At 37.2% G+C, this 23,591-nt stretch overlaps 5 protein-coding genes across 9 annotated transcripts in view; 3 read left to right on the top strand and 2 right to left on the bottom strand.

Moving 5' to 3' along the window:
• The window catches only part of LOC104819541, a 6,262-nt gene extending 777 nt beyond the window's left edge, over positions 1-5,485 (top strand). The window contains exons 2-11 of one of the 4 annotated variants that reach the window (XM_010549660.2): positions 654-720; positions 1,235-1,485; positions 1,999-2,360; positions 2,553-2,617; positions 2,740-3,369; positions 3,473-3,913; positions 4,175-4,369; positions 4,558-4,617; positions 5,105-5,167; positions 5,257-5,485. In XM_010549660.2, coding sequence (XP_010547962.1) covers positions 654-720; positions 1,235-1,485; positions 1,999-2,360; positions 2,553-2,617; positions 2,740-3,369; positions 3,473-3,913; positions 4,175-4,369; positions 4,558-4,617; positions 5,105-5,167; positions 5,257-5,340 — 2,218 coding nt within the window. In that variant the 3' untranslated portion in view covers positions 5,341-5,485. Of the gene's footprint in view, positions 1-653; positions 721-1,234; positions 1,486-1,689; positions 1,766-1,998; positions 2,448-2,552; positions 2,618-2,739; positions 3,370-3,472; positions 3,914-4,174; positions 4,370-4,557; positions 4,618-5,104; positions 5,168-5,256 lie in introns of those variants that run through there. The other 3 variants (XM_010549659.2, XM_010549662.2, XM_010549663.2) reach the window with 3 other exon arrangements.
• A 565-nt stretch (positions 5,486-6,050) lies between these two features.
• LOC104819540 (classical arabinogalactan protein 9) lies at positions 6,051-7,567 on the bottom strand. Its single transcript, XM_010549658.2, has 2 exons — positions 7,000-7,567; positions 6,051-6,374 (listed from the first exon to the last, which is right to left on the bottom strand). The coding sequence occupies exons 1-2, from the start codon at positions 7,513-7,515 to the stop codon at positions 6,309-6,311; spliced, it is 582 nt and encodes a 193-aa protein (XP_010547960.1). The 5' UTR covers positions 7,516-7,567; the 3' UTR covers positions 6,051-6,308.
• A 3,442-nt stretch (positions 7,568-11,009) lies between these two features.
• On the top strand, positions 11,010-13,268 carry LOC104819539 (protein TRI1-like). Its single transcript, XM_010549657.1, has 2 exons — positions 11,010-11,392; positions 12,924-13,268. Exons 1-2 carry the CDS (start codon positions 11,087-11,089, stop codon positions 13,038-13,040), a joined length of 423 nt encoding a protein of 140 aa, XP_010547959.1. The 5' UTR covers positions 11,010-11,086; the 3' UTR covers positions 13,041-13,268.
• Positions 13,269-13,916: 648 nt separating this feature from the next.
• Positions 13,917-16,930, top strand: LOC104819538 (pentatricopeptide repeat-containing protein At5g02860-like). The gene has a single exon (XM_010549656.2). It carries the CDS (start codon positions 14,236-14,238, stop codon positions 16,711-16,713), a length of 2,478 nt encoding a protein of 825 aa, XP_010547958.1. The 5' UTR covers positions 13,917-14,235; the 3' UTR covers positions 16,714-16,930.
• A 109-nt stretch (positions 16,931-17,039) lies between these two features.
• LOC104819537 (probable protein phosphatase 2C 63) lies at positions 17,040-20,014 on the bottom strand. Of its 2 annotated transcripts, XM_010549654.1 has the most exons (5): positions 19,688-20,014; positions 19,187-19,325; positions 18,399-18,772; positions 17,690-17,926; positions 17,040-17,587 (listed from the first exon to the last, which is right to left on the bottom strand). In XM_010549654.1, exons 1-5 carry the CDS (start codon positions 19,811-19,813, stop codon positions 17,327-17,329), a joined length of 1,137 nt encoding a protein of 378 aa, XP_010547956.1. In that variant the 5' UTR covers positions 19,814-20,014; the 3' UTR covers positions 17,040-17,326. The 2 variants fall into 2 exon arrangements, with proteins under 2 accessions (XP_010547956.1, XP_010547957.1); XM_010549655.2 differs by lacking the exon at positions 19,187-19,325 and having other exon boundaries at positions 17,327-17,587; positions 19,549-20,014.
• Between the last annotated feature and the right edge of the window lie 3,577 nt (positions 20,015-23,591).

Raw genomic sequence — 23,591 nt, 5'->3', positions numbered from 1 at the left:
CCCCCCCCCCCCTTTCTTCCATCTCTCTGTTTCTACTCTTGACTGATTCAACTCAGTAGAAACGTTATGAAGGTGAAGAATTCGTGATGGGTTTTCTTGACTGTGGATACGTTAGAAAGATGAAGAATTTGTGATGGGTTTTCTCTTTTTTTTCATTTCATCTTTTGGGGTTTTCCCCCGGTTTGTTCTGAAAGTTGGTCGTGGCTTCATGCCATGGCTTTTGAATGAATCTGGATTGTGTTTTGTAGGATCATTGGTTGTCTTCCCCAGGATTTTTCCTGAGAATATTGCTTGGGTGATCAAAATTTGGTTTTGATTCTTTGATAATGGAATCGTTTTTCAGTGGTAGTGCAATTGATCTGCAAGTCTTTGCATGTTCATGTAATGGTTCGTGTGCGAAACTCTTGTTTAATTTTCTTCGAAGTTGTTCTGATTCGCTATCCCATTTATTGCTCACGTTTTCGATCCAATATGGGAAATGTAAAGGTAGAATGAGAGGATCACCGCATTATCAATGCTTTCCAGACAAAAGTGACTTCACTAAGGATTGTTTGTTCGGAGATCTGCTGATACACTTCAATTAGTTTTGTGTTCTGTTTTCTAGTTTTTGGAAGTAAGAGTTGGTTTAAATCTCTGTTGTGTTTTACTCTTAGGTATATCGAACTATGCCGGGAGCAAGGCGTCTTACCAAATACCTCCATTTTATCTGGCTTCTTCGAGGTTTGGTTTGCTCGTATTGTCATGTGCTTCAGCTCAATGCCATTTATCTTGAGCTTTTAAGATACTAGGAATCAATGCAGGAAATCTCGAACTGTCCAAAATTGTTCCAGTTGGCTAGCGAAATCGAAAGTTTTATCCTGTTTGAAATTCAACTATCATCTTTAACTTCGATTTGGCGACTGCTACATTGGAAAAAAAATGTCCGTTTCTCCTCTCTTCATATTCTCATGTGGATTTTTGTAAAATGTGAAGATGTCTTCTGTACATGGAGATATGTCCGCTTGCGTAATTCCCATCGGTTAAACAACTAGGTTTTGCTAGATCATGCATCATCCTTTCTATCTACAGGGAGGTAACAATGGTGCTGTCATCACTACAGAACCTTGCTAGCTTCTACTCGGCATTATTTTCCTCTAAGTTCTGTGCTAAGAGTCTAAGTGGCTAAGTATTAGTGTCATTCGGTGAAAAAACTTACCACTGAAACCCGACTGATTAACTTCTTGTTAATATTCAGGCGGAGGTTAAAAGATCTAGCAAGAAAAAATGTGTCATGAAGGTGATGATGGAGAAACTGAAAGACATTGATTTTTGCCCGCTTGTCAAATTGTGTGAGGAGATCAGCACGTCCGAGGTAGAAGGAGTTGATGTGCTCCTGAGATCCCCTTGTACTTTGGAGGATGCTTATGCTTGGTCATTAATCCACTCGATCGGTCAGAAGCTTCGGGTTGTTGACCTCTTTGATTCTTTCGGGAAAAGCTTCTGGCGGTATAAAATGGTCCTTTCTCTACTGTGTTTTATGTTTTTTTTTAATTAAAATGTTGCATGTATTTGGATAACGTATGGTCTGAATATCGAGGCGGATTTAGCTTATCCTTTAAACTTTGTCACACTTTTCAAGAAAGCCTTGCGAGGTTGTGTTGCTGCTTAGTTAAACCGGAACTTATGATTCTTAAATTATGAAAGAGAATTTGTATACATGAGGAAAATATCTTTCATATCCCGCAACCAGGACAATGCTATGACCCTTGAAATGTTGTGATTTCTCGTAAGATGTGTTGAATCTTTCCTACCTCGCATCGTCTTAATATCCTCGAGTTTTCTGACTGGATTACGTCCATGTGCATAACCTTGTGTGTCTCTTTCACATTTGATATGCTTGATTCTGCTCAGTTTCCTGCTATTGATGCAAAGGGCTTGGCATAATAAGTTTGAAGAATGTAGATCCAATTGGGTCTGCATGTTAATCTTTCTACATCTAATCCAAGTTTTTATTTTCAGGAACCTTTTCCATTTCGGCATGAACTGCAAAGTTTTAAAGTTGAGGTCTTTGCGTATTCTGAAGCTTAACATCCTAGGGGAGTTCACCCAGTTGCACACCCTTATACTAGACAATAACCGTGTTACCGGTTTCGAGGAAAGCTGCTTTTCTTGCATGCCCAACTTGACATGTCTATCGATGTGCGAGACACTAGTGTCAAATCTTTGGACAACTACTGCTGCCCTCTCCAAACTCCCATCTCTCGAGGAACTCAAGTTTCAGATTTGGCTCTGTTGCAGTGATTCTGGCCCTTCAAGATCCTCACCACCACCATCATCATCATCATCATCTTCTTCTACCAGAGATGATGACAATGTGTTCGGTGAACCCGATTCTTTCTTTGGAATAGATTTCTCAGACTTTTTTGAGCAAATAAATCCTAATTTAAATGTCGAAGATGCTCTTCAAAGTATGTCTCATCTCACCGATCTTATTGGTTCATATATCCATGGTTTGAATCACTGTCCTCTGAATGATAATGACATGGATTTCTTGTTTCCTTTGTCTTTACAAGATGACATGGTCCTACCTCTCGCCTTGACTTCCGAATTGAACAAAGAGGTATCGATGCAGGAAAGGGTAAGATCCTTGGCCCCTTTTCTTTATAACTTCATATTTGAAGAGGAGAGATCTTTAATCTATGATTCAATCATAATCCAAAACAACATCAATATATTCATGTTTTGTGTACAATTTGGCAGGTTGGAGCTGGCAGCGTGTTACCGGATGAAGTTTCTCCGGCTGGTTCTTTCACGAGAGAAGTCGGGAATGTGGGATTGAAATATATCTCTTCTAAAGCTTCACCAATATGCTTCAAGAAGCATTACAGGATGTACATAATAAACTCACTACCCCAGTTAAAAGTCTTGGACAATTTGCCCATCAGGAAGAGCGACAGAGATAGGGCCGCCGAAACGTACTTTGCGAATTTCGAGCACTTGCCTTACCGGAGAAAGAACAAGGAAAGCATAGTTAGGGTCCTACAAAAACGTGAAACGAGGTCAAGCTGTTCAGGCCCGAAGCACGCAAAGTGGAAATCTCAGTATTCTTATACGAGGTCTCTTTCTGCTACAAGGATGGCGTCGTCGCCTTGGCCGCTTTTTCACCCTCTTCCGGTTTCAGGAAGAATTTTGGAAGACGAGAACATGAGATTAAGTCCAAGGCAGTTTGAATACCATCCGTTGAATCCTAGTCTCATGGTCTTCGGGACTTTGGACGGTGAGGTGGTTGTTCTTAATCATGAAAGGGGGAAAATCGTCAGTTACATCCCGTCTCATGGCGAGCTAAGTAGTGTCTTGGGACTTTGCTGGCTCAAGATGTATCCATCTAAGGTATGCTTTCTTCTATTTCTGCAGCCAGCTATTTTATCAAATCCTGGCTATCTTATTGTTGTTATAATTGTACCTTTTCTTCTTTGTTGGTATCTATTTTCAGCTCATAGCTGGGTCAGCAAATGGCACGTTGAAATTGTACGATATCGAGAAAGCATCCTCATCTCTTACCAGCACATATCCGAGCTCCGGCACTGTGACTTTCGATGATTTTGACCAGTTAACTTCTGTTCACATTAACTCTACGGACGAGCTATTTCTTACAAGCGGGTACTCAAAGGATGTAGCTATGTACGATATCAGTAGTGGAACACGCCTGCAGGTGTTCACCGACATGCATCGGGAGCACATCAATGTCGTGAAGTTTGCTAACCATTCTCCGTACCTTTTCGCAACTTCTTCGTTCGATAAGGACGTTAAATTATGGGACTTGAGGCAAAGGCCGGTCCATCCATGCTATACCGCTTCCAGTACCAAAGGAAATGTTATGGTTTGTTTTTCTCCCGATGATCAGTATCTTCTAACATCGGCTGTTGACAATGAGGTACGTTCTCAGATGATTTTTTTTCGTGAACTGCTGTTATTTTTGCAGAAAACACCGCTCTGCTTTTATTCGTTATTTCCGGAATCCATTGACTGTGTTCTTGACATGTTTGGTACTCTCCCTTTCTGGTTTTTTACATCCTAAGACCAATCAAATATTCTATATGTAATCTTCTTACACATTTCTCTTGTTGAAGCTGTGTTGTATGTTACTGCGAAGTCGATGCCTCGCAAATCTTACTAAGAATACGGTTGTGGGCAGGTAAGACAGCTCTTGACGGTTGACGGAAGGGTCCATCTCAATTTCGAGATTGTCCCCACGGGAAGTTCCATGAACTACACTCGATCCTACTACATGAACGGTAAGGATTACATCATCAGCGGGGGCTGTGACGAGAATCTGATCCGGATTTGTTGCGCTCAAACTGGACGGCGCCTCAGGGATGTGTCCCTCGAGGTAACACACACCATGGCCCGGGAACTGTCTTTTTCTGCAAGAACGAAACCGATGAGATGCTAAAGATTGAATCTTTACTTCATGTTGTTGCTTCTTGTTCTGTCCTTTCTGGTCTCTGATGAACAAAATCATCATCATCATGATCATGATTTGGTGTGTTATGATTCTGTGGATTTTGTTTCTTGCAGGGAACTGACTCAGACATGTCACTGTTGTTTGTTCAGTCTTTGCGTGGAGATCCTTTCAGAGTGAGTTAACGTTCTTCCCCTCTTGAAAAACTTAAACCCTTTTTCCTTTCCATGTTTAAGTGGAAATTAACTTCGAATCTATTCGGAAAGCCAACATATCTAAGCTTTCGGCCATTAGGGATTGGCATAAATACCCGATTTTCGGGTGTCTGGCCTTTCACGGTTACGAGGTGTTTTTTTTAATTACCCGTCCAATTGGTATGGGTACGAGTAGTTAACAACCGGTTATATTTGTTAAAGCCTTATTTTATTCGGGTATCGGCCTGTGATTCATTGTATACCTTGTATTATGCGTTTTTTCGGGTTTGGATATCCATGGTATCATAACATTTTGTCGGATACTAATAGTCCGGGTATCCGAGACCTCCAGGTATGAGTACGGGTATCATACCGAGAATTTCGGGTACCCGACCCCTGTCCACCCCTACTGTCCATTAACAACCGAGCTTTCCACCTCGAGGCTCATTAAGCGGTTTTATTTCTGCAGGAATTCAACATGAGCGTCTTGGCTGCGTACACACGCCCGAGCTCGGGGTCGGAAATAGTGAAGGTACTTGTCCAATTTACGTCCCTCCCTAAAACTCGGCTCTACATTTTTCGGGTCAAAGACTTACAGATTCCGGCCCGGAAATTTTGCAGGTGAACCTGTTAGCGTCGAAAGATTCGACGAAAGAACAGTTCCATGGCCTCCGTTGGCTCCACACAAACAGCATGGGAGGCTGAGAGAGACAACCAATGTATATATTGTTCCTTGAATAAGGTCTTTTTTTTTTTATCCGTTTGTTCTGTAAACAAAAGCGTTATATACATTGTTTATCTACTACGGGCGGACGAAGGACCAAACCGTGTGGTATTTTTTTTTTCTGAATTAACGGTATTATTTTTCGAAGACGAATTTTCTGAAATCGAATCCAAATTTTAAAAAACTCGAAAAATCGAAAATCGAATAAAAAATGATATAATAAACAATTGGTATATATTTTGGTAAAATCGAAAGAATCGAATCGAATTATTCTCAAACGAACTCAAACCGAATATTGAAATGTCTATCTCTACTGGTGACGAAATGACTTTCGTTTTTTGTTATGTTAGATTTATAAAAATTGTAACCACCTCATTTTTATATCGAATTTAGTTTTATTTTGATTGGAATATTTTTTATTATTCAATATTATTTTTTAAAAGTAATTTGGTTTTTCAATTATATTTTTTTAAAATCGGATCGACATATCCAGCTTGAATTCTAGCAACATAGGCTTCGAATTGTGTCACATTAAACATTTTGGACATGAAGAATAATTCCACTCTTTCAATAAACCTCTAACATTTTCTAGTGTTTAAGCTTCCATAAACTTTAATAATTGGATCCACATTATAGTAATCATCATTTACTATTACTTGAAAATTATCATAAAAAAAATGGACGGATAATGAAGAAAGCAATAAAGAAACTAAAACAAATAATGGAATAGAAAAGAGGAAGAGAAACATGGGAAGGGAACCAAAACATCACTCTCTCTGCACATAAAAGAGGTTCCTCTCCAAAAGAATCCAGTCGGAATAATAACAATAACAACAATAATCATGCGAACGGCTCCAAATCCACATAGCGGTAACTCGAGAATCGTATGAAAACATGTGACGACATAAATTCGAGTAACCCGAACATCGGAATGTGCAAAACTCTGCTCTCATATCATCAACCATAGCAGCATGGATCCAAGGGCCAAGCTGCAAACCATCTTGGCAGCTCCACTCTACAAAAATCGATGGATCGATCACATCGGTCAGAATACAATCGGATTGGAAAATGGTTAGGAAATATTATGATTATTGAACATCCTAGGGAAAGTAATTTGATTAATCGGGGGCTATTCAGAGTATTTGATTTGACAAATTGGATTTTCCTGATAAATTAAAATTATCCGGGGTTGTATTTTATAAGACTCAAAATCTAGGGGCTCTGGCTTTTATTAGTCCACTGTGTCTCTCATGCTCCAGGACTGTTTGACTACTTGGATCTACTTTTTAAAATCTAAATCTAAATCTCGAGGAGATATCCGACATTATGCCATGTGGCGATAGCTTATTGGTCGCATCTGATCTCTGACATCTCGGTTTCGAAGATCTCGAAACCCAACAGGCAATATAGAATCGTGTTTCGAAGATCCGGCGCACGTTTGGATAAGACTAACATGCACTTGCTAACTTGCGCTAAACAGGAATTTAACCCAATCAGCACTTAGATCTGATTAATTAATCAAGTGTTGCTTAGTCAGTTAATCTCGGGAAACTGAAATGGCGATCTTTTGACGTCAAAGCATCGTAGATCTCGAGGCGCATTGTACAGATCAAGTGAAACAGAGAAGAAAATGTACGGACCTGGTCACTGTTTCCGACAGCGGGGCCAGGAGACTGAGACTCTGCACTTGGTCCGGGAGCATCGGCCGATGGAGCCGGCGGGGTAGAAAGCGGTGACGGAGACGGAGTCTCCGGCTTCTTGGTCGGCGCCGGAGCCGGGGCCTGAACAGGTGGGGAGGCGAGAGGAGCTGGAGGAGGGGTCGCCGGTGGGGGAGATGATACTGGTGGCGGGGGAGACGCCGGTGGAGGAGAAGAAACCGGTGGAGGAGTCGCCGGAGGAGGAGAAGAAACCGGTGGGGGAGTCGCCGGAGGAGGAGCGGAAACCGGAGGTGGTGGGTTAGCGGGAGGAGGAGCGGTGGCAGGAGGAGTGGAGACTGGCGGTGGTTGGTTCGCCGGAGGAGGAGCTGTGGCAGGCGGCGGAGTGGTGGTTGGAGTCGGCGGCGCAGGTGTGACGGTAGGAGGAGACGAGGGAGATTGACCGCCGACGCGAGCGACGAGGACGACGAGGAGAACAGTGAATACGAGCTTCATGTCCATGGCTTCTGTCTGTGCTAACGTGCGCAGTGAATGACAAGACACGAAGTATGGGAGAGAGGAGGAAATACAAATGGGTATTAAATAGGAAAAAATAAGGATTGGGACTGAGGAAAACGTCGTCGTATTGGATAGATGGTGGAACCCACACTGCCATGTGATAATTGGCGGTGCTAGCTCTGTTGACACGTTGGCATGTTCATAATTTAATTTGGTGGTATTAGTTGTACATTAACGGTAACTCTTTTAAAAAAAAATCCAAAATATTTATATCCAGAATTTGAAGAAAATAGCAGTAATTATTGTACATCAAGACAAAGGCCTCTTACCTAATGAAATATAGTTTGCGTGTGTTGTAAAACTAGCAATAAAAAGAAAACTATAAATCATACAAACTTTTGTTTTATTTGATTAACCTCTTTATTTTGTTAAAATATAACATATATTCAGAAATTTACGATCGAAAATTAGATTTATTTGGATATATTGATAATTAAAATTTTAAATATATTATTTTAAAAAGTAATTAGTTATATAAACAATATATTTAAGTGTCTGTGATTAAAACAATAATGTCACATACACATCTTAATTATAAAATTGTCTCTTTCTTTGATAATTCTAATAATAACATCCATCATTATATTTTTTAATACTACTAATTTAAATAAACATGATAAAAAAATAGTTGTCATTTTTAAAATAATCTATTTAAATCCTTAATAATTCATATATCCCAAAAATTCTTCTTCAAATATATATAATTTTTTACATTTTAAAAAACACCAATTTAAAATCTTAATGCCAAATAAAATATAAAGTTTTTATAAAAATATATAAATTTATGATAATTTTTATTAAAAGTATTATAACATACATATATTATATTTAAAATAAATAATAAAATTATATATAATCATATATATCTATATGACATTTTAGTTATAATTTGAAAAAATATATTCACGACATTAAATTATTATTGTTATAACTAATTTTTCACATAAATTGAAGCATATAAATTAATAAAAATTAAAATTTTACATATTTTGTTTTATAGAAATATAATTTTTTATTTGATTTTTTTATAACTAAAACTTTAAATGGATGTTAGTAATAGTTAATGATTTTTTTTTAGTTTTTTATATGTCTAAAAATTGAAATAATTATTTATACTTATAGATAGTTGACATTTTAAAACGGTTTTTTTAAACGTTAGAAAATATTTTTGGAAGTTTTCTTTATAATTTATTTTATAAAAGAGAGGGAAAAAGAGTGCCTTAGAAACAAGATGGAAAAAGGGGAAAGACATGATGAGGTGGTCGGTTCGGTAACATGTCTTATTGCAGGGTTTTAATCGATGCTTTTTTAACAGATTATAAGGTTTCATTGTCTTAATGTCTTTTTTTTTTATAATCCGAAAGAAATTTTCGGGCCTTTGATCCAACTACATCTCCCAGATGAACGGAAAAGTCCAGGTGAATATCATTCTCACGTTTGGATTTGAACCCAAGATAAAAACATGTTTTGCATGTTCTCTTACCACTAAACCACCGAAACTTGAGTTTGTCTTAATGTTTTTTTATTAATCCGAAATTTCGTCGGGCCTTCGGTCCGACTACATCTCCTAGAAGACCGAAAACCCATGTGAATACCCCTCCCCACCCTCAAGAATCGAACCGCTGACGTGAAGACACATTGGCCCACAAACTTCCATTTCTTACTTATACCGCTATAAAACTAATAATTAAATTCATATAATTACTTAAATAGCAACTCTTATAATTCGAGACAGGATCCATACCTTATATACTTTATATACTCTCTCAAACGTACTGATTATTATATTTTATAAATGCAAAATCGTATTACATAAATTTTGTTGATGGTGAAGATCTCATTGCTAGATATTTTCTGTTCTAATTTTTTTTTTGTATAATTCTAGTTTTATATTTCTTTGTACATCCTAATTTCGATACCCATATAGTTATATCTTATCTTACCATTCATCCTCATTTTATATATTCTATTCATTCTCCATACTAAAATCTTATTATTCATTCGTGGTTTTTTTCATAGATTTTTATTATATATTAAATTTACTTTTAAAATTTTGTTTATTTTACAATTTAAACAATTATCGTTAAATATTTGAGTGGAAGTCTTCAATTTTGTTGGTTGAAAGCACATGTCCTCTAGTAAGAGGTTATGAGATCAAACTTCCGGAATATGAGTTTTCTCTGAATCTGTCAGTTCCGATTGGATTATCCGTAGTTTGTAGGCTATTGTATGAGATCGGTAACTTTACTTCATATCCGAAGGTTGGTGGTGATTTACTCAATTAAAAAAAGTTAAATGTTTGAATTTCCAACGTTTAATTTCCAATTTTTCAAACTTAGGTTTTAGCTACTATTGTAGGATGACCGTGGGAATATATAATTTTCTTATGAAATACCAAATCTATTATCTGTAGATTAATTCTTTTACGATGAAGTTTTGTTTTGGTAAAATATATCGATGAAGTTCTTCACCCTCTATATTCCTTTTGTTATATAAGCTTTTATTTAATCTACATAAACATCTATTTTTATTTTGTATTTTCACGTTAATCTAATTCATATAAAATCCCAAAAATTTACGTATTATAAAAAAATATTTTTTAAGTGTAGTTGTAGATGCTATCAAGATTATTCTTTTTGGGACATGAATACAGATTTGCGAAAACTGTACATTGCAAATACGCAAAACAGAAGGCACGCGTAAAGACATTTTGGCAGGTGGTTGTCATCAATGATTATGCATAATTAATCATTATTATGCCATAATTATCATTTTGTTCTCCCGGAGGTATCTATTACTCCCTTTATTTCAAAATAATTGTGGTTTTAAATTATTTCATATTTTTTAAGAAAAAATAGAAAAAATCACATATACCCTTATTTAATGATAAAAATAATGTTATTATTAATAATTTATTTGAATTTAATAGAGATAACATTGGAAACTATTGTAAAAAAATATCTTGAAAATGTAGAATGACAAATATTTTGAAATATGAAAAATAACCTAAAACTATAAATATTTTGAAAACGGAGGGAGTAATATTTTTTTTGAAAATTGTGAGATTTATAAATTGCTGCCTCAGAATATTATTGTTTTGATATCATGTATTCGTTATAATGGGCTAATTTTATGAGCTTTAGTAAAACTAAGCCCAATGTGTATAATTGGACAGGCCCATTAAGGATTTTATACAATTTTGTTTCTTAATTTAATTAACTACAAACGACCAAATTTAAAAAATTAATTAAATATAAATTTTTAATCATTCTAATTTAAAATTAAAACAATTAAAAAATCTCAAATGTCTGATATTAAAAAACCCGCAAATTAAAATAATTAAAATAAAGAGCAAATGTGGTATACATAATATATTTGTCAACGACAATAATCCCTCTCTTTTTCTATTCTGTTTCCATTCCTCCACAGATATTCGTTTTTCAAAACGTTTTAAAAGGAAATAAAAAGGCAAAACCCTATCGTCTTCCAAATCCACTGCACACAATCACCGATAATGGCGGTTTCTTCTGGAATCTTCTCCGCATTTCTCTGCATCGAGCCCCCGCCGTTTCGCAGCTCATTGTCTCCTCCCTCGTCTCTCCGTCTTGCCCCGAGTCCGGCTAACGTGCGCATGGCGCGCACGGTGACATCCGCGACGGCGTCCTCGGAGCCCACCGCCACGAAGAAGCGGGAGCCACGTGGCATCATGAAGCCGCGCCCTGTAACTCCGGAGATGCAGGAAGTCGTCGGCGTGTCGGAAATCCCTCGCACCCAGGCTCTCAAGCGCATTTGGGCCTACATCAAGGAGAACAACCTTCAGGTATCCGACCCCTGTCTCTGTCGCTGTCTGAAATTTGCTGTCGTTTTGAAACATTTCTGTGTTGGTTTTGTGGGTTAGGGTTTGTTTTTGGGTTTTTTCCGAACTGAGCTCTAGGGCCTTATGGATTCAGGTCGACAGCGTCTAAGAATCGGAATCTGGTGTGTTGATGTCGAGATTTCTGTGTCTGTATGTCATTCGGTTGTGTTCTTGACTGTCATCTTTACAATTCATCGTTGATGTCCTAACTTAAAAGGTTGAGAAATCTGGTGAAGTTAGAGGTTTGTCTCTGTTTTTCGCAAAGAGATTAGGTTTATTGTTATTATTGGTTGCTGATACCGCTTGCCCTAGTCTTGCTTCATGATATTGTTCTCAAGACACCGCCTTCATCAAATTATGGGAAATTTGGCTATTTGGAGATTGTTTCTAAACTCAATGAACATTGTTTTGAGTTGCGCATTTTGGGTTTAACTATGTGGACTTCCTACTTGGTATGCCTATTCTCGGGATGTCGGATGTTGTCTGATATTGGCATCTGCCCCTTTTTTTAAACATTTCTGTCGCTGTCGCTGTCTGAAATTTGCTGTCGTTTTGAAACATTTCTGTGTTGGTTTTGTGGGTTAGGGTTTGTTTTTGGGTTTTTTCCGAACTGAGCTCTAGGGCCTTATGGATTCAGGTCGACAGCGTCTAAGAATCGGAATCTGGTGTGTTGATGTCGAGATTTCTGTGTCTGTATGTCATTCGGTTGTGTTCTTGACTGTCATCTTTACAATTCATCGTTGATGTCCTAACTTAAAAGGTTGAGAAATCTGGTGAAGTTAGAGGTTTGTCTCTGTTTTTCGCAAAGAGATTAGGTTTATTGTTATTATTGGTTGCTGATACCGCTTGCCCTAGTCTTGCTTCATGATATTGTTCTCAAGACACCGCCTTCATCAAATTATGGGAAATTTGGCTATTTGGAGATTGTTTCTAAACTCAATGAACATTGTTTTGAGTTGCGCATTTTGGGTTTAACTATGTGGACTTCCTACTTGGTATGCCTATTCTCGGGATGTCGGATGTTGTCTGATATTGGCATCTGCCCCTTTTTTTAGTGTTTTTACATCTAAAGCTCCATTAGGGTTTATCTGGTTGGGGCAATTGATTACCTTCAGTGTTAACAGTTTCATGGTGTCTGGTGTTAGCCTCCATTGTATCAAACAACTGAAATTTTCGCCCTTTCATGATTTTTGGAGAGTTCAAGTAGTTGCTGATGCTGCGCAATGGAATTCGGGATTCCTTTTAGCTGATATTTTATCAACATTTTCGATATTCTATTGATAAGTCCGAGGATTCTTGCATCAGACTAGCATTTTCCGTCTTTTGAAGTCCAATCGATAGATAATGCATCTGTTGTTTCTGGCTCCCTTCTTTGGCATGTTTCCGGACTCACAAGTCAGAAAACATAATCATCATCATCATCATCAGCTTTAACAACAATTGCTACTGGAAACTGCTATGTGACTAAACACGATTTCGATGTCGTTTCTCTCAGGACCCTGCAAACATGAGGGACATAATCTGCGACGAGAAGCTGAAGAAGATTTTCGATGGCAGAGATCGAGTCGGATTCCTCGAGGTGGCTAAGCTCATCGGTCCTCACTTTCTCTGATGAGCCCATAGAGAAGATGACAGTATCTTTCCAATCAGGGCCATGAAGAAGTGTGAAGTGAGAGAGGCTGCCTATAGATTTGTTGGGGTGAAATTAGCAGTTTTAGGGTTTCAAAAGTTTGTGTGCAAAGTAAGTAGCAGTAGCCTTCCCAGGAATTTTTGCTTTTGGCTTTCAATGGATAATATCTGCTTTGCTTCCCTTTGCAGTTAATATATATATATATATATATATACACACTTGTTTTTACAGTACCTTTTTACTTCACTTGCATATAGTAAAATTGGTGATAATCGAAAACCATGATATTTTTTTGCGAACGATATCATTTAAATTTTTCGAATGATATATTTTTTGTAGAACCGAATTTTATTCGAACTTTATAAAATTTTTAAAAAATTATTTTTTTAAAAAAATCTAATTTTTTAATAAAAAAACAAAATCGAATCGTATTAAAACTGAAACTAAATCAAACCGAATAATATATAATATAATACTAATTTGGTATATAATATCGAATAAATCGTTTTTTGATCGAATCGCTAAAATTTCGAATGGAATTCAAAAACGCTCACACGATAGTATAGTTAATACTTAATAGTTCCTTGAGAAAAGGACAAAAAAAATATAATTGTACACACCTACAAATGAAGGGTTACATTATATTGTATATATGTATTTTATTATTTATAGATTATAATTTAGCCTAGGATAAAATAATAAAAAGTATTATGCCAGTCTAATATTCATTATTTAGTTTTTTTTATAATGACACTTTTATATTTATTTCTTTTTTCTATATTTCCAATGTTTGACTGCCAATTTTTTGTATCTAGCATTAATTTGTTCAAGCTTAGCGAGAATGGACCTGATTTTTATTCTATATATAAATTGGAAATAATGATGAATGTTCTACGAACAAATTTGAAACCAAGTGAAATCAATGTAAAAGAACGAAAAATAGATTGTCCAACCGGATTTCTTAACCGGTGCAATTATTGCAAACCGGTTCGGCAAATTTTTTTAGCTGATTGTGGATTGGATTTTGGTTTTCGAAGCCGAAGATACTTTTGAAGTTGGGAACAAAAAATATAAAAACAAATGTAATCCATTTCTCTTCGTTGCTTCTTTTCTTCTCCCTCTCCCGCTAGTTTCACAGCGCAGACGGACACGAAGCTCTTTGTTTTCTCTTGCTCTAATGGCGGATAAACTAGCTCTACCTCTTCTCCTTCCAAACCCACCTTCCTCGAAACCCTTATTTCCCGACCAAAACCACCAGCAACTCCCCAGGACACCGCCGCTGCAGCCATCGCTTCCACCTCCGCGGCCTCCGGCGCCGGTGGATCCTCTCCTTCGAGATGTGTTTCATCACCAGAATGCGAATTATGGGCTACCCATCAATCCACAGACGCCTAGGGTCCGGACGCGGACACGAATTGGCAAGTCCCGCGACCCGAACCGCGGTAAGCCGTGGTCCGACCATGGCCTTTCTCCTGAGGGGAAGCAGGTCCTTCGTTGCTTGATCGAACCCGGGTTTGATTCTGATCAACTTGATGGTCTCTTGTCGGGATTGTTCGAACCGTATAAGGATAACCCACTCGGGAAAACAGGTTCTTTCTCCGCGGAACTACTGGGTCTTGTTAAGGGTTTAGGGTTTAACAAGAAATTTGATTTGGCCCTGCGTGCATTTGATTGGTTTAGGAGGCAGAATGGTTACCAGTCCATGTTGAGTAACTCTGTTGTTGCTGTGGTTTTTACTATGTTGGGGAAAGATGGTCAGGTATCTTCAGCTGCAACTTTGTTTGATGATTTGCAGAAAGACGGGTTTGCTCTTGATGTGTACTCTTATACTTCTCTGATATCGGCATTTTCTAGTAGTGGAAGGTACAGAGAAGCTGTTATGGTGTTCAAGAAGATGGAGGAAGAAGGGTGTAACCCAACTTTGATCACTTATAATGTGATTTTGGATGTGTATGGGAAAATGGGTATGCCCTGGAATAAGATTACTGGCCTCGTGGAGGGGATGAAGAGTGCCGGGATTGCTCCTGATGTGTACACATACAACACTCTTATAAGTTGTTGCAAACGAGGCTTGCTGCACGAGGAAGCTGCTCAAGTTTTCGAGGAGATGAAGGTTGCGGGGTTTGGTCCCGATAAGGTTACTTACAATTCATTGCTTGACGTTTATGGCAAGTCCAGACGACCTAGGGAAGCTATGCAGGTTTTAAAAGAGATGGAGCTCAATGGCTTTTCTCCAAGCGTCGTGACTTACAATTCCTTGATAGCGGCTTACACTAGAGATGGCTTGCTGGACGAAGCAATGGAGCTCAAGAACCAGATGACTGAAAAGGGGATAAAACCTGATGTTTTCACTTATACGACGCTTTTATCAGGATTTGAGAAGGCTGGAAAAGACGAAGCTGCTATGAAGATTTTTGAGGAGATGAGAATCACAGGGTGTAAGCCAAGCATTTGTACTTTCAATAACCTTATAAAGATGTATGGTAACAGGGGAAAGTTTGCAGAAATGATGAAGATTTTCGATGAGATCAATGCATGCAGTCTTTCCCCTGACATTGTTACTTGGAATACACTGTTAGCAGTATTCGGGCAAAATGGGATGGATTCGGAAGTATCAGGTGTATTCAAGGAGATGAAGAGAGCAGGATTCGTACCGGAAAGGGACACTTTCAACACTCTAATTAGTGCATATAGCCACTGCGGTTCGATTGATCAAGCTATAACCGTTTACAAGAGAATGCTTGAAGCTGGGGTCACTCCCGATCTTTCCACATATAATACTGTTTTGGCAGCTTTGGCCCGGGAAGGAATGTGGGAACAGTCTGAGAAAGTTCTTGCGGAGATGAGGGATGGTCGGTGCAAACCCAATGAATCGACTTACTGTTCTCTGCTTCATGCATATGCAAATGGCAAGGAGATAGATCGGATGCATTCATTAGTTGAAGAGGTGTACTCAGGTGTTATAGAGCCCCGTGCAGTTCTTTTGAAGAACCTTGTTATGGTTTGTAGCAAATGTGACCTTTTGCCCGAGGCGGAGCGTGCGTTCTCCGAGCTTAAAGAAAAAGGGTTTTCTCCAGACATAAGAACGCTGAATTCCATGGTCTCTATGTACGGAAGAAGGAAGATGGTTGCAAAAGTCGATGAACTCTTGAACTTCATGATTGAAAAGGGGTTTACTCCGACATTGGCTACATACAATACCTTAATGTCTATGCACAGTCGGTCCGAAGATTTCGGGAAATCGGAGGAAATCTTGAGGGAAATACTGGCCAAAGGGATGAAACCAGACATAATATCGTATAACACGGTGATTTATGCCTATTGTAGGAACGGCCGGACGAGAGATGCTTCAAGAATATTCTCGGAGATGAGGGATTCGGGGATTGCTCCGGACGTTATCACGTACAACACCTTTGTTGCTACTTACGCTGCCGACTCAATGTTTGAAGAGGCTATTGGTGTTGTTAGGTACATGATCAAGAATGGATGTAGACCGAATCAGAACACCTACAACTCCATTGTGGATGGATACTGCAAGTTAAATAGGAAGGACGAGGCAAAATTGTTTATTGAAGATCTGAAAAAGCTCGATCCAAGTATTCCGAAAGATGAGGACCGCAGGTTGGTGGACCGCATGGCTAAGCAATGGCCGTAGACCCGTTTTGTTCAATGTTTAAAAACTTTTTGGTTGTATAGAACAGACTGATATAAGCATGGGATCGGTCTTGGATAGTGTTGTAAAGTTTACAGAGACAAGATTCATACAGTGCAAAAAGCTGTCTGAATGTCTTGTCTGTCTCAGGTGATGATCACCTGTCTTGTCCAGTTTTGGGTAATATCTTCATATTTCAGAAGGTAAATTTGTTGCCTCATTATCCCTCTGATTATTGACAAATTTGACCTAATTCTGTGCCTCCACGTTGTGCAAAATCAAATTCAAGAACCTGTTGCTTTGCCTTTAGGTTTCAGAAGCAGAGTATCTGCAAAATGGGTCACCACTACCAGGCCACAAGCTTCTTATACTAATGAAAAATCCATACTTTAGAGGGAATATAACTAAGCTACCATACTCATGAGTTTCACAATTTACTCCAAGAGAGCTAGTTACAAACAAACTCTTAAAACATTCATTGTGATAGTTAAAATTGTAATAAATAAACAAATCACTACCAGGAACAAGACCCACCCACCATTCTCCTTGAGTTCTTCTGAATCTTCCAAGACTATTCTCCTTGAACAAATTTTCAGCAAGGCCCTCCTTCTCAAAGTCAGTATATTGTGTGGAGCATCCGCAGCTCGTCCGCCTCGTCCGAGCGGAGTGAGTAGATGTCCGGTGGGGCCGTGACCCCATTGTTCTGCAGCCTCTTCGTGGCAGATTTGTGGTGGTCAAGGTAAACCACGATCACGCTTATATCGTCATGGAAATGCCGTCTTATCCCTCTCTCGACCTTCGTCAAGTCTCTGTATCTCATTTCCCGTTTCCTCGCAGCTTTCTCAAGAGCTGCCTTTACTAGTCTCCGTGCTATCCCCTGAAGATAACGGTAGCAAAACATTAAAAGGGCTAAGGCCGGGTGGATCAAGACACGAGCTCCGGGAAGTTAAGTCAGGGTTTGTTTCCGTGTTAAACTTACGGTTCTTGGGTATTTAAGAACGATTTCTACGGCTGCTTCATCAGTTAGCTGTTCCCAGAGACCATCTGATGCAAATATCAGAAACAAGTCCTGTGGTTTGATCTTTCTCACCAGGATAGACGGCTCAGCTGTCATGGCAGGTCTCCGCAAAGGAACAGGGTTTCCGTGTTGCTGGAAAATCGGGTCTCTGTAAAACTCCGGCTTCTTCAAGTATACATCCCCAATTGATCTCGATACCTAGAAAAACAAAAGGGTATAGAAATCATTCGGGGAATTTATACATCGAAATCAAGGTACACGTAAACAATCATCGGTCCTAGCAATAAAAAACACATATTCCCATCATTGTATAGAACTCTGCCTATCCTTGCCATTCTTACAAAAATCATTAAAAAAAACAGTGAAAAGAGTGGAGAAATAGCATGACTCCCAGATTCATAGCCTCCGGCACTACGCTTGGGGGGCTTGCCATGTACATCTCATACATCACAGGACTAAATTTCACTAAGTTGCATGAGACAATATGAGTTCAGGAGCCCGACCAATGGATTCCTGGAACATTTGCAAGCCCCTTTTTAGATTAGCCTCAACTCCATAAGCAAATGGAAATAGAGAAAGACACTGTCAGATCACATGTTCCATTCACACAACAAAAAATCACAAAGTCCATCATACAATAGAGATGCCAGTGGTAAAACCGATATTGTACCTGAATTATGCCTTTAATCCTCCAAGCACCTCGCGTGTACATAACGATATGGGAATCATCGGGGTTAAGTGCTTCAACCTCCTTTCTGACCTCTTGAACTGCAACATTATGATCCGTGGATAGCCTTTCCGGCACTACCCTTTTAGTCTTGTCCTCTGAAACTTTTCTACCAAGAACGGCTCTTGAATCCCCGAGATTCGCAACATAGAGGGTGTCATCAGAGATTGCACCCACCAGACAACATGATCCCACTGTCGCCATCTGTGGTTTCATAGGAAGAGACCGTTTAACCATATGGCAAAACTCTTCCTCTGTCTCTTTGAATGCTTTTTTAATCACATCTTCGGATAATCCCCCTTGTTCCCTGGAAAATTCTGCGGATTTCAACACAAAACAGTTTCATCAACCAACAGAATTTCAAAGATTAATCTGCTTACAAACAAAGAAAACAGTTCCATTTCGTCGGAGATAAAAACGATAGAAAACCACATATCATGAGCCGAAGCAGTTTCGGGCTTAAACCACGGAACAAGATCATCACAAGCAAAACCTAATATCAAGTAAGCGTCTTTAACGGATTAAGCGAGTAGAATTAAGATGTGTTCCGAGTTTGCTAGTCAGGATCATGATCAAGAACAGAAATGATACCAAAAGAACCACCAACCCCTCAAAAAGGCCAAAACGCGGTTAGGGTCAGAGAATTCACACAGGCGAACCCAAAAACAGAGAATCCTCGAACCATCAGATGAACCCTAAAGACAGTTCCACGTAAGAGCTGAGATCATTACTGTGCATAAAAGGGAAGAGATGTCTGTTGACGAATCTCGAAGCTTCAGGTCCTCCATGCCCGTCGTAGACGCCGACATAAGTAGTCGAGGCAGAGGTAAACACCTGACTCTGATCCTCGAGACTTGAGTTCGCCTGAACCACCGCAATCGAGTAATCGCAGTAGAATTAAGATGTGTTCCGAGTTTGCTAGTCAGGATCATGATCAAGAACAGAAATGATACCAAAAGAACCACCAACCCCTCAAAAAGGCCAAAACGCGGTTAGGGTCAGAGAATTCACACAGGCGAACCCAAAAACAGAGAATCCTCGAACCATCAGATGAACCCTAAAGACAGTTCCACGTAAGAGCTGAGATCATTACTGTGCATAAAAGGGAAGAGATGTCTGTTGACGAATCTCGAAGCTTCAGGTCCTCCATGCCCGTCGTAGACGCCGACATAAGTAGTCGAGGCAGAGGTAAACACCTGACTCTGATCCTCGAGACTTGAGTTCGCCTGAACCACCGCAATCGAGTAATCGCCGCCGGCGTGCGGTCGCAACCCCCCCTGCCAGAGTAAGCCGTCGCTGCCGACTCGGCTTCCAAAACACCGCTCGAGAGGCCGCACAAGGGATCGCAACGTCGTCATCGAGAGGAGTTCTTCCACAGAACCGAAGTGGAGGGTTTTTTCTCAGTTGGGTTTGGATTCAAGATTCGTGGGGTTTTCGATTTTTCGAGAAGTTTGATCTTTTCTTCGTTGGATTCGATCGGTTTTGGAAAGGGGATTGAGTCGAGAGTTGGTAAAAGAGAGGAGAAAACCGCGTGAAGAAGATGACGACAGATGACTGGTCCTGACGTTCGTTATTTAGCTGCGTCGACTACGCGTCGTTTTTATAGGCAGCATTTTGCTTCGCTTTTTTTTTTTTCCGTTTTTTATTTGTTTTTGTTATTTTCGCAGTGATTTCTTTTTCTTTTTCTTTTTCTTTTTATGCTGTTTTCTTTTGTTTTCAACGCGCCACTTTATGTTTTGTTCCTTTTCTTCCCTTGTATAATCAAATCTAAAATTAAAAAACAACTATTTTAATAAAATAGAATCAAGTCAAATTTGATATAAAATTAAATTATCATCTTTTTATAAGAAAATAAATAATAATATAATTAATTCCGAATCATATTTAAGATAATTGTTCTTTGAAAATTTTTAAGATATATTTTTAAAACATTTTTATTTGTCACCCCTTTTCTAATTCTCAATATTAGTATATCATTAATATATATAATTACTTTCTTACTGGTAATTAACACCATATATGTATCCGTTATAATATGGTTGGGCATTATTGATTCTAATGGAAAAACTGTTTTTTTAACCAAAAAAATTAAATAAACTTTTGCAAATAAAAACATTTTAAAATGTTTGAGGAAAACTTAGATTTAAAATTTTTATAATTCCAATTGTTTTTAATCGTACTTTGCAAAATTCAGTTTCTTTTGCATACTTTTAAATTTCGAGGTGTTTTATTTTCATTTAAACGCACTATTTCGAATTATTTTTCCTTTATAAAATGGTCAAATCACACGTGAAATACCATGCCTTATGAGTCAGCGGAATATTAAGCTTCGACAAATTTTGGAAAATTAAGGGATAATGTATTATTATTTTGCATAAATACGACAAATTACAATGAACCAATATATCTATGAAAAATAAACGAGAAAAATGTTAAAATATGTGAAACGCTAAAAGTTACCGTAAATCTCTCTTTTATTTTTACTATTCTCAGTAAAACATAAAATTCAGAATGACAAAAACGGTAAGAATTTAAATTTTTCTAACATATTTCTTAACCAAAATATTACGAATTAATTAATGTTGCCTATTTTGAAATTCGTTGATAACTTGAAGAAATAAATTTGTTCAAATTATAATACAAACAGGGCCTTCGAATTTCCCGTGGGCGGATCTTATTTTATTTGTTATATAGTCAAATGTTTTTCAGATACGTAATTGCCATATGAATATGTCAAGCTATTATTTTTATATGCAAATTGCATATTTTTTTATTTTATTTTATTTTATTTATACTCCGACATGGACCGACCATAATTAGATATGGTTACAGCTAGAAACACAATCCCAGAACGAGAATAGTTAATGGCTTTGAGAGACTAATCAGTGTATTTGTTGCCGCAAAAAAATGGTTAAAAAAAAATTGCCCATCTAAAAATGTCTACAATCCTCTTGGGGCCCCGGACCAGTTTGAATCCAGCTGCTGGGGAGGGAGGGGGTGTTTTCTCGGTTGGGAGGGTGTTACTCTCTGGACCCCTGTCACCGGGCTTCTAAAGGCTGTTCCCGAGCCTGAAGGAATGTAGGTTGGGTCGAAGGTCCTGGTGAACCTCTCGGTTATCAAAAAAAAAATGTCTACAATCTCGAACAAGAATATCAAAATATTTATTTAGAAAACTGGATTTTATATTTTTTTTCCCTTACAAATATCTATGTAATCAATGAAAAAACTCATGGTCCAGCAATGCTTACTTCCATGAAAAGGAAATGAGATCGATCTCGCAGATCCTACCAAAACAAAATTTTCTATTTTAAAATACTTACGATTATGTATTAAAAAATTGAAATGTATACTTATATCAACTCAATGACAAAATAAATAAATAAATTTAAAGATATTACAATATACTAGTGATAATCATGCAAGAAGTTTCAATGTTTGAAACCCATGTTTAACCAAAAAAAAATGTTTGAAACCCATGTGAAAATCATAGCATATTTCGGGTTTCGATTTGAGTTCAGGTTATATTCGAATTTAATTATTTTGATTTGATAAAAAATATAATAATTCGGTTTTTATATTAACTTGTTTAGTTAGATTCACAGTTAAATGTTAATTAGATTTGCACAATTTCACTCTATTATAAATTCTAAATAAAATATATTTATTTAATTATTCATACATCTTTAGTCTTTCTAAAAAATTATTATTATTTTACGAAACTTATAATAACTCTTTTTTTTTCTTGAAATTTTAAATGATTCGCAGATTATATTTTAAATTTTAATATAAAACTCGTATATAGATTTAAAGATCCTATATGGCTATGTGTCCAATCGTACCGTTAAACAAAATAACGCGTGGCGAAACGAAAGAAAACAAAAAAGGAACGGCAGGGGGCAAAATCGGCATTGTATGAATTTAAGTTCCAAGACTGCAACGTGGAATGATGTGACACGTGGCTTCCTCAGAGTGGAGCATTAGTGACACGTGTCGAGGTACTGTTAATGTAAACCTAACAATGTGAATTAATTACAGATGTTTCTTTCATCCCAAAACAGAGGGGTGTTTGGGTTTTGGTGCGTTGATCTTTTCCCACGCGCCTTTTTCTGATGCGATTTGCACGCGCCTCCCTCGATTAATATGAAAAAGGATAACTTTTTTATAGTTAAAAAATATATTTTCTAGAATAAAGAGAAGTTGAAGTGAATATTGTTTTTTAAGTGAAGATTCGACTTTAAATTAAAAAAGAGTTTTGTTTTATTTTTTTATCCATTTAACATCCCAATTTTGATGAAAAAATATAAAATTACATTAAAAATCTATATTTATCATAATATTATAAAATTTAATCTCAAGTTATAATTTGTAATCTAAATATCAATTCATGAAACGAAAATTAGTAAATTTATACAACTGCAAAATAGTAATATTTTCCAAGTAAATGGAAAAGTGTAAATTTTTTGTCACTTCTTTCTTTAGACAACTCTAATTTGATTTATACATGAAGATATTTAAATTTTTTTAAGAAAAAATCTCTAAAAAAATATTGAACTTTTCAATTTATAAAAAAACACCGAGTTTTATTTTTTTAAGTAAATATTAAATTTTTTAAACGAATTTAAAAAAATACTGAACTTTTTAAGTGATCCAAAAAATACATAAATTTTTCTGCGATTATAAAAAAACACTGAATTTTTTTAGTGATCTAAAAAAAATATATGAAATTTTTTCGATTGTAAAAAAGACTAAATAAAATAATCTAACGTGTTTACATCTCATTGTGTCACGTCAGTCATTTTGTTTATTTTGATGATCGTAGAATAATTAAGTGTTTATTTTGTCAAAGTTAAAAAATTTAATATTTATTTGATAAAATAAAAAGTTTAGTATTTTTTAGTCAAAAATTGAAAATTCAGTATTTTTTTGGATTTTTTTAAAATATGAAAGATCTAATTGATTTAACTAATTCAACAACAACTACACAAACAACTTTCAACTTATTTAATTGCATATTTTGGAATTTAAATATTTATTAAATTGAAATATTTGTACTAAAATTTTATAAAATAACGAGACATTAGTTTCAAAATTTTATTTAACTTATTGTTAAAAAATTGATTAGAATTAAATTCAAAT

The sequence above is a fragment of the Tarenaya hassleriana genome, unplaced genomic scaffold, assembly GCF_000463585.1.
Source record: "Tarenaya hassleriana unplaced genomic scaffold, ASM46358v1 Cleome3, whole genome shotgun sequence".
Classification (NCBI taxonomy): Eukaryota; Viridiplantae; Streptophyta; class Magnoliopsida; order Brassicales; family Cleomaceae; genus Tarenaya; species Tarenaya hassleriana.
Note: the sequence above shows the minus strand (reverse complement) of the source record. Positions and strands in the feature narration are given on the sequence as shown.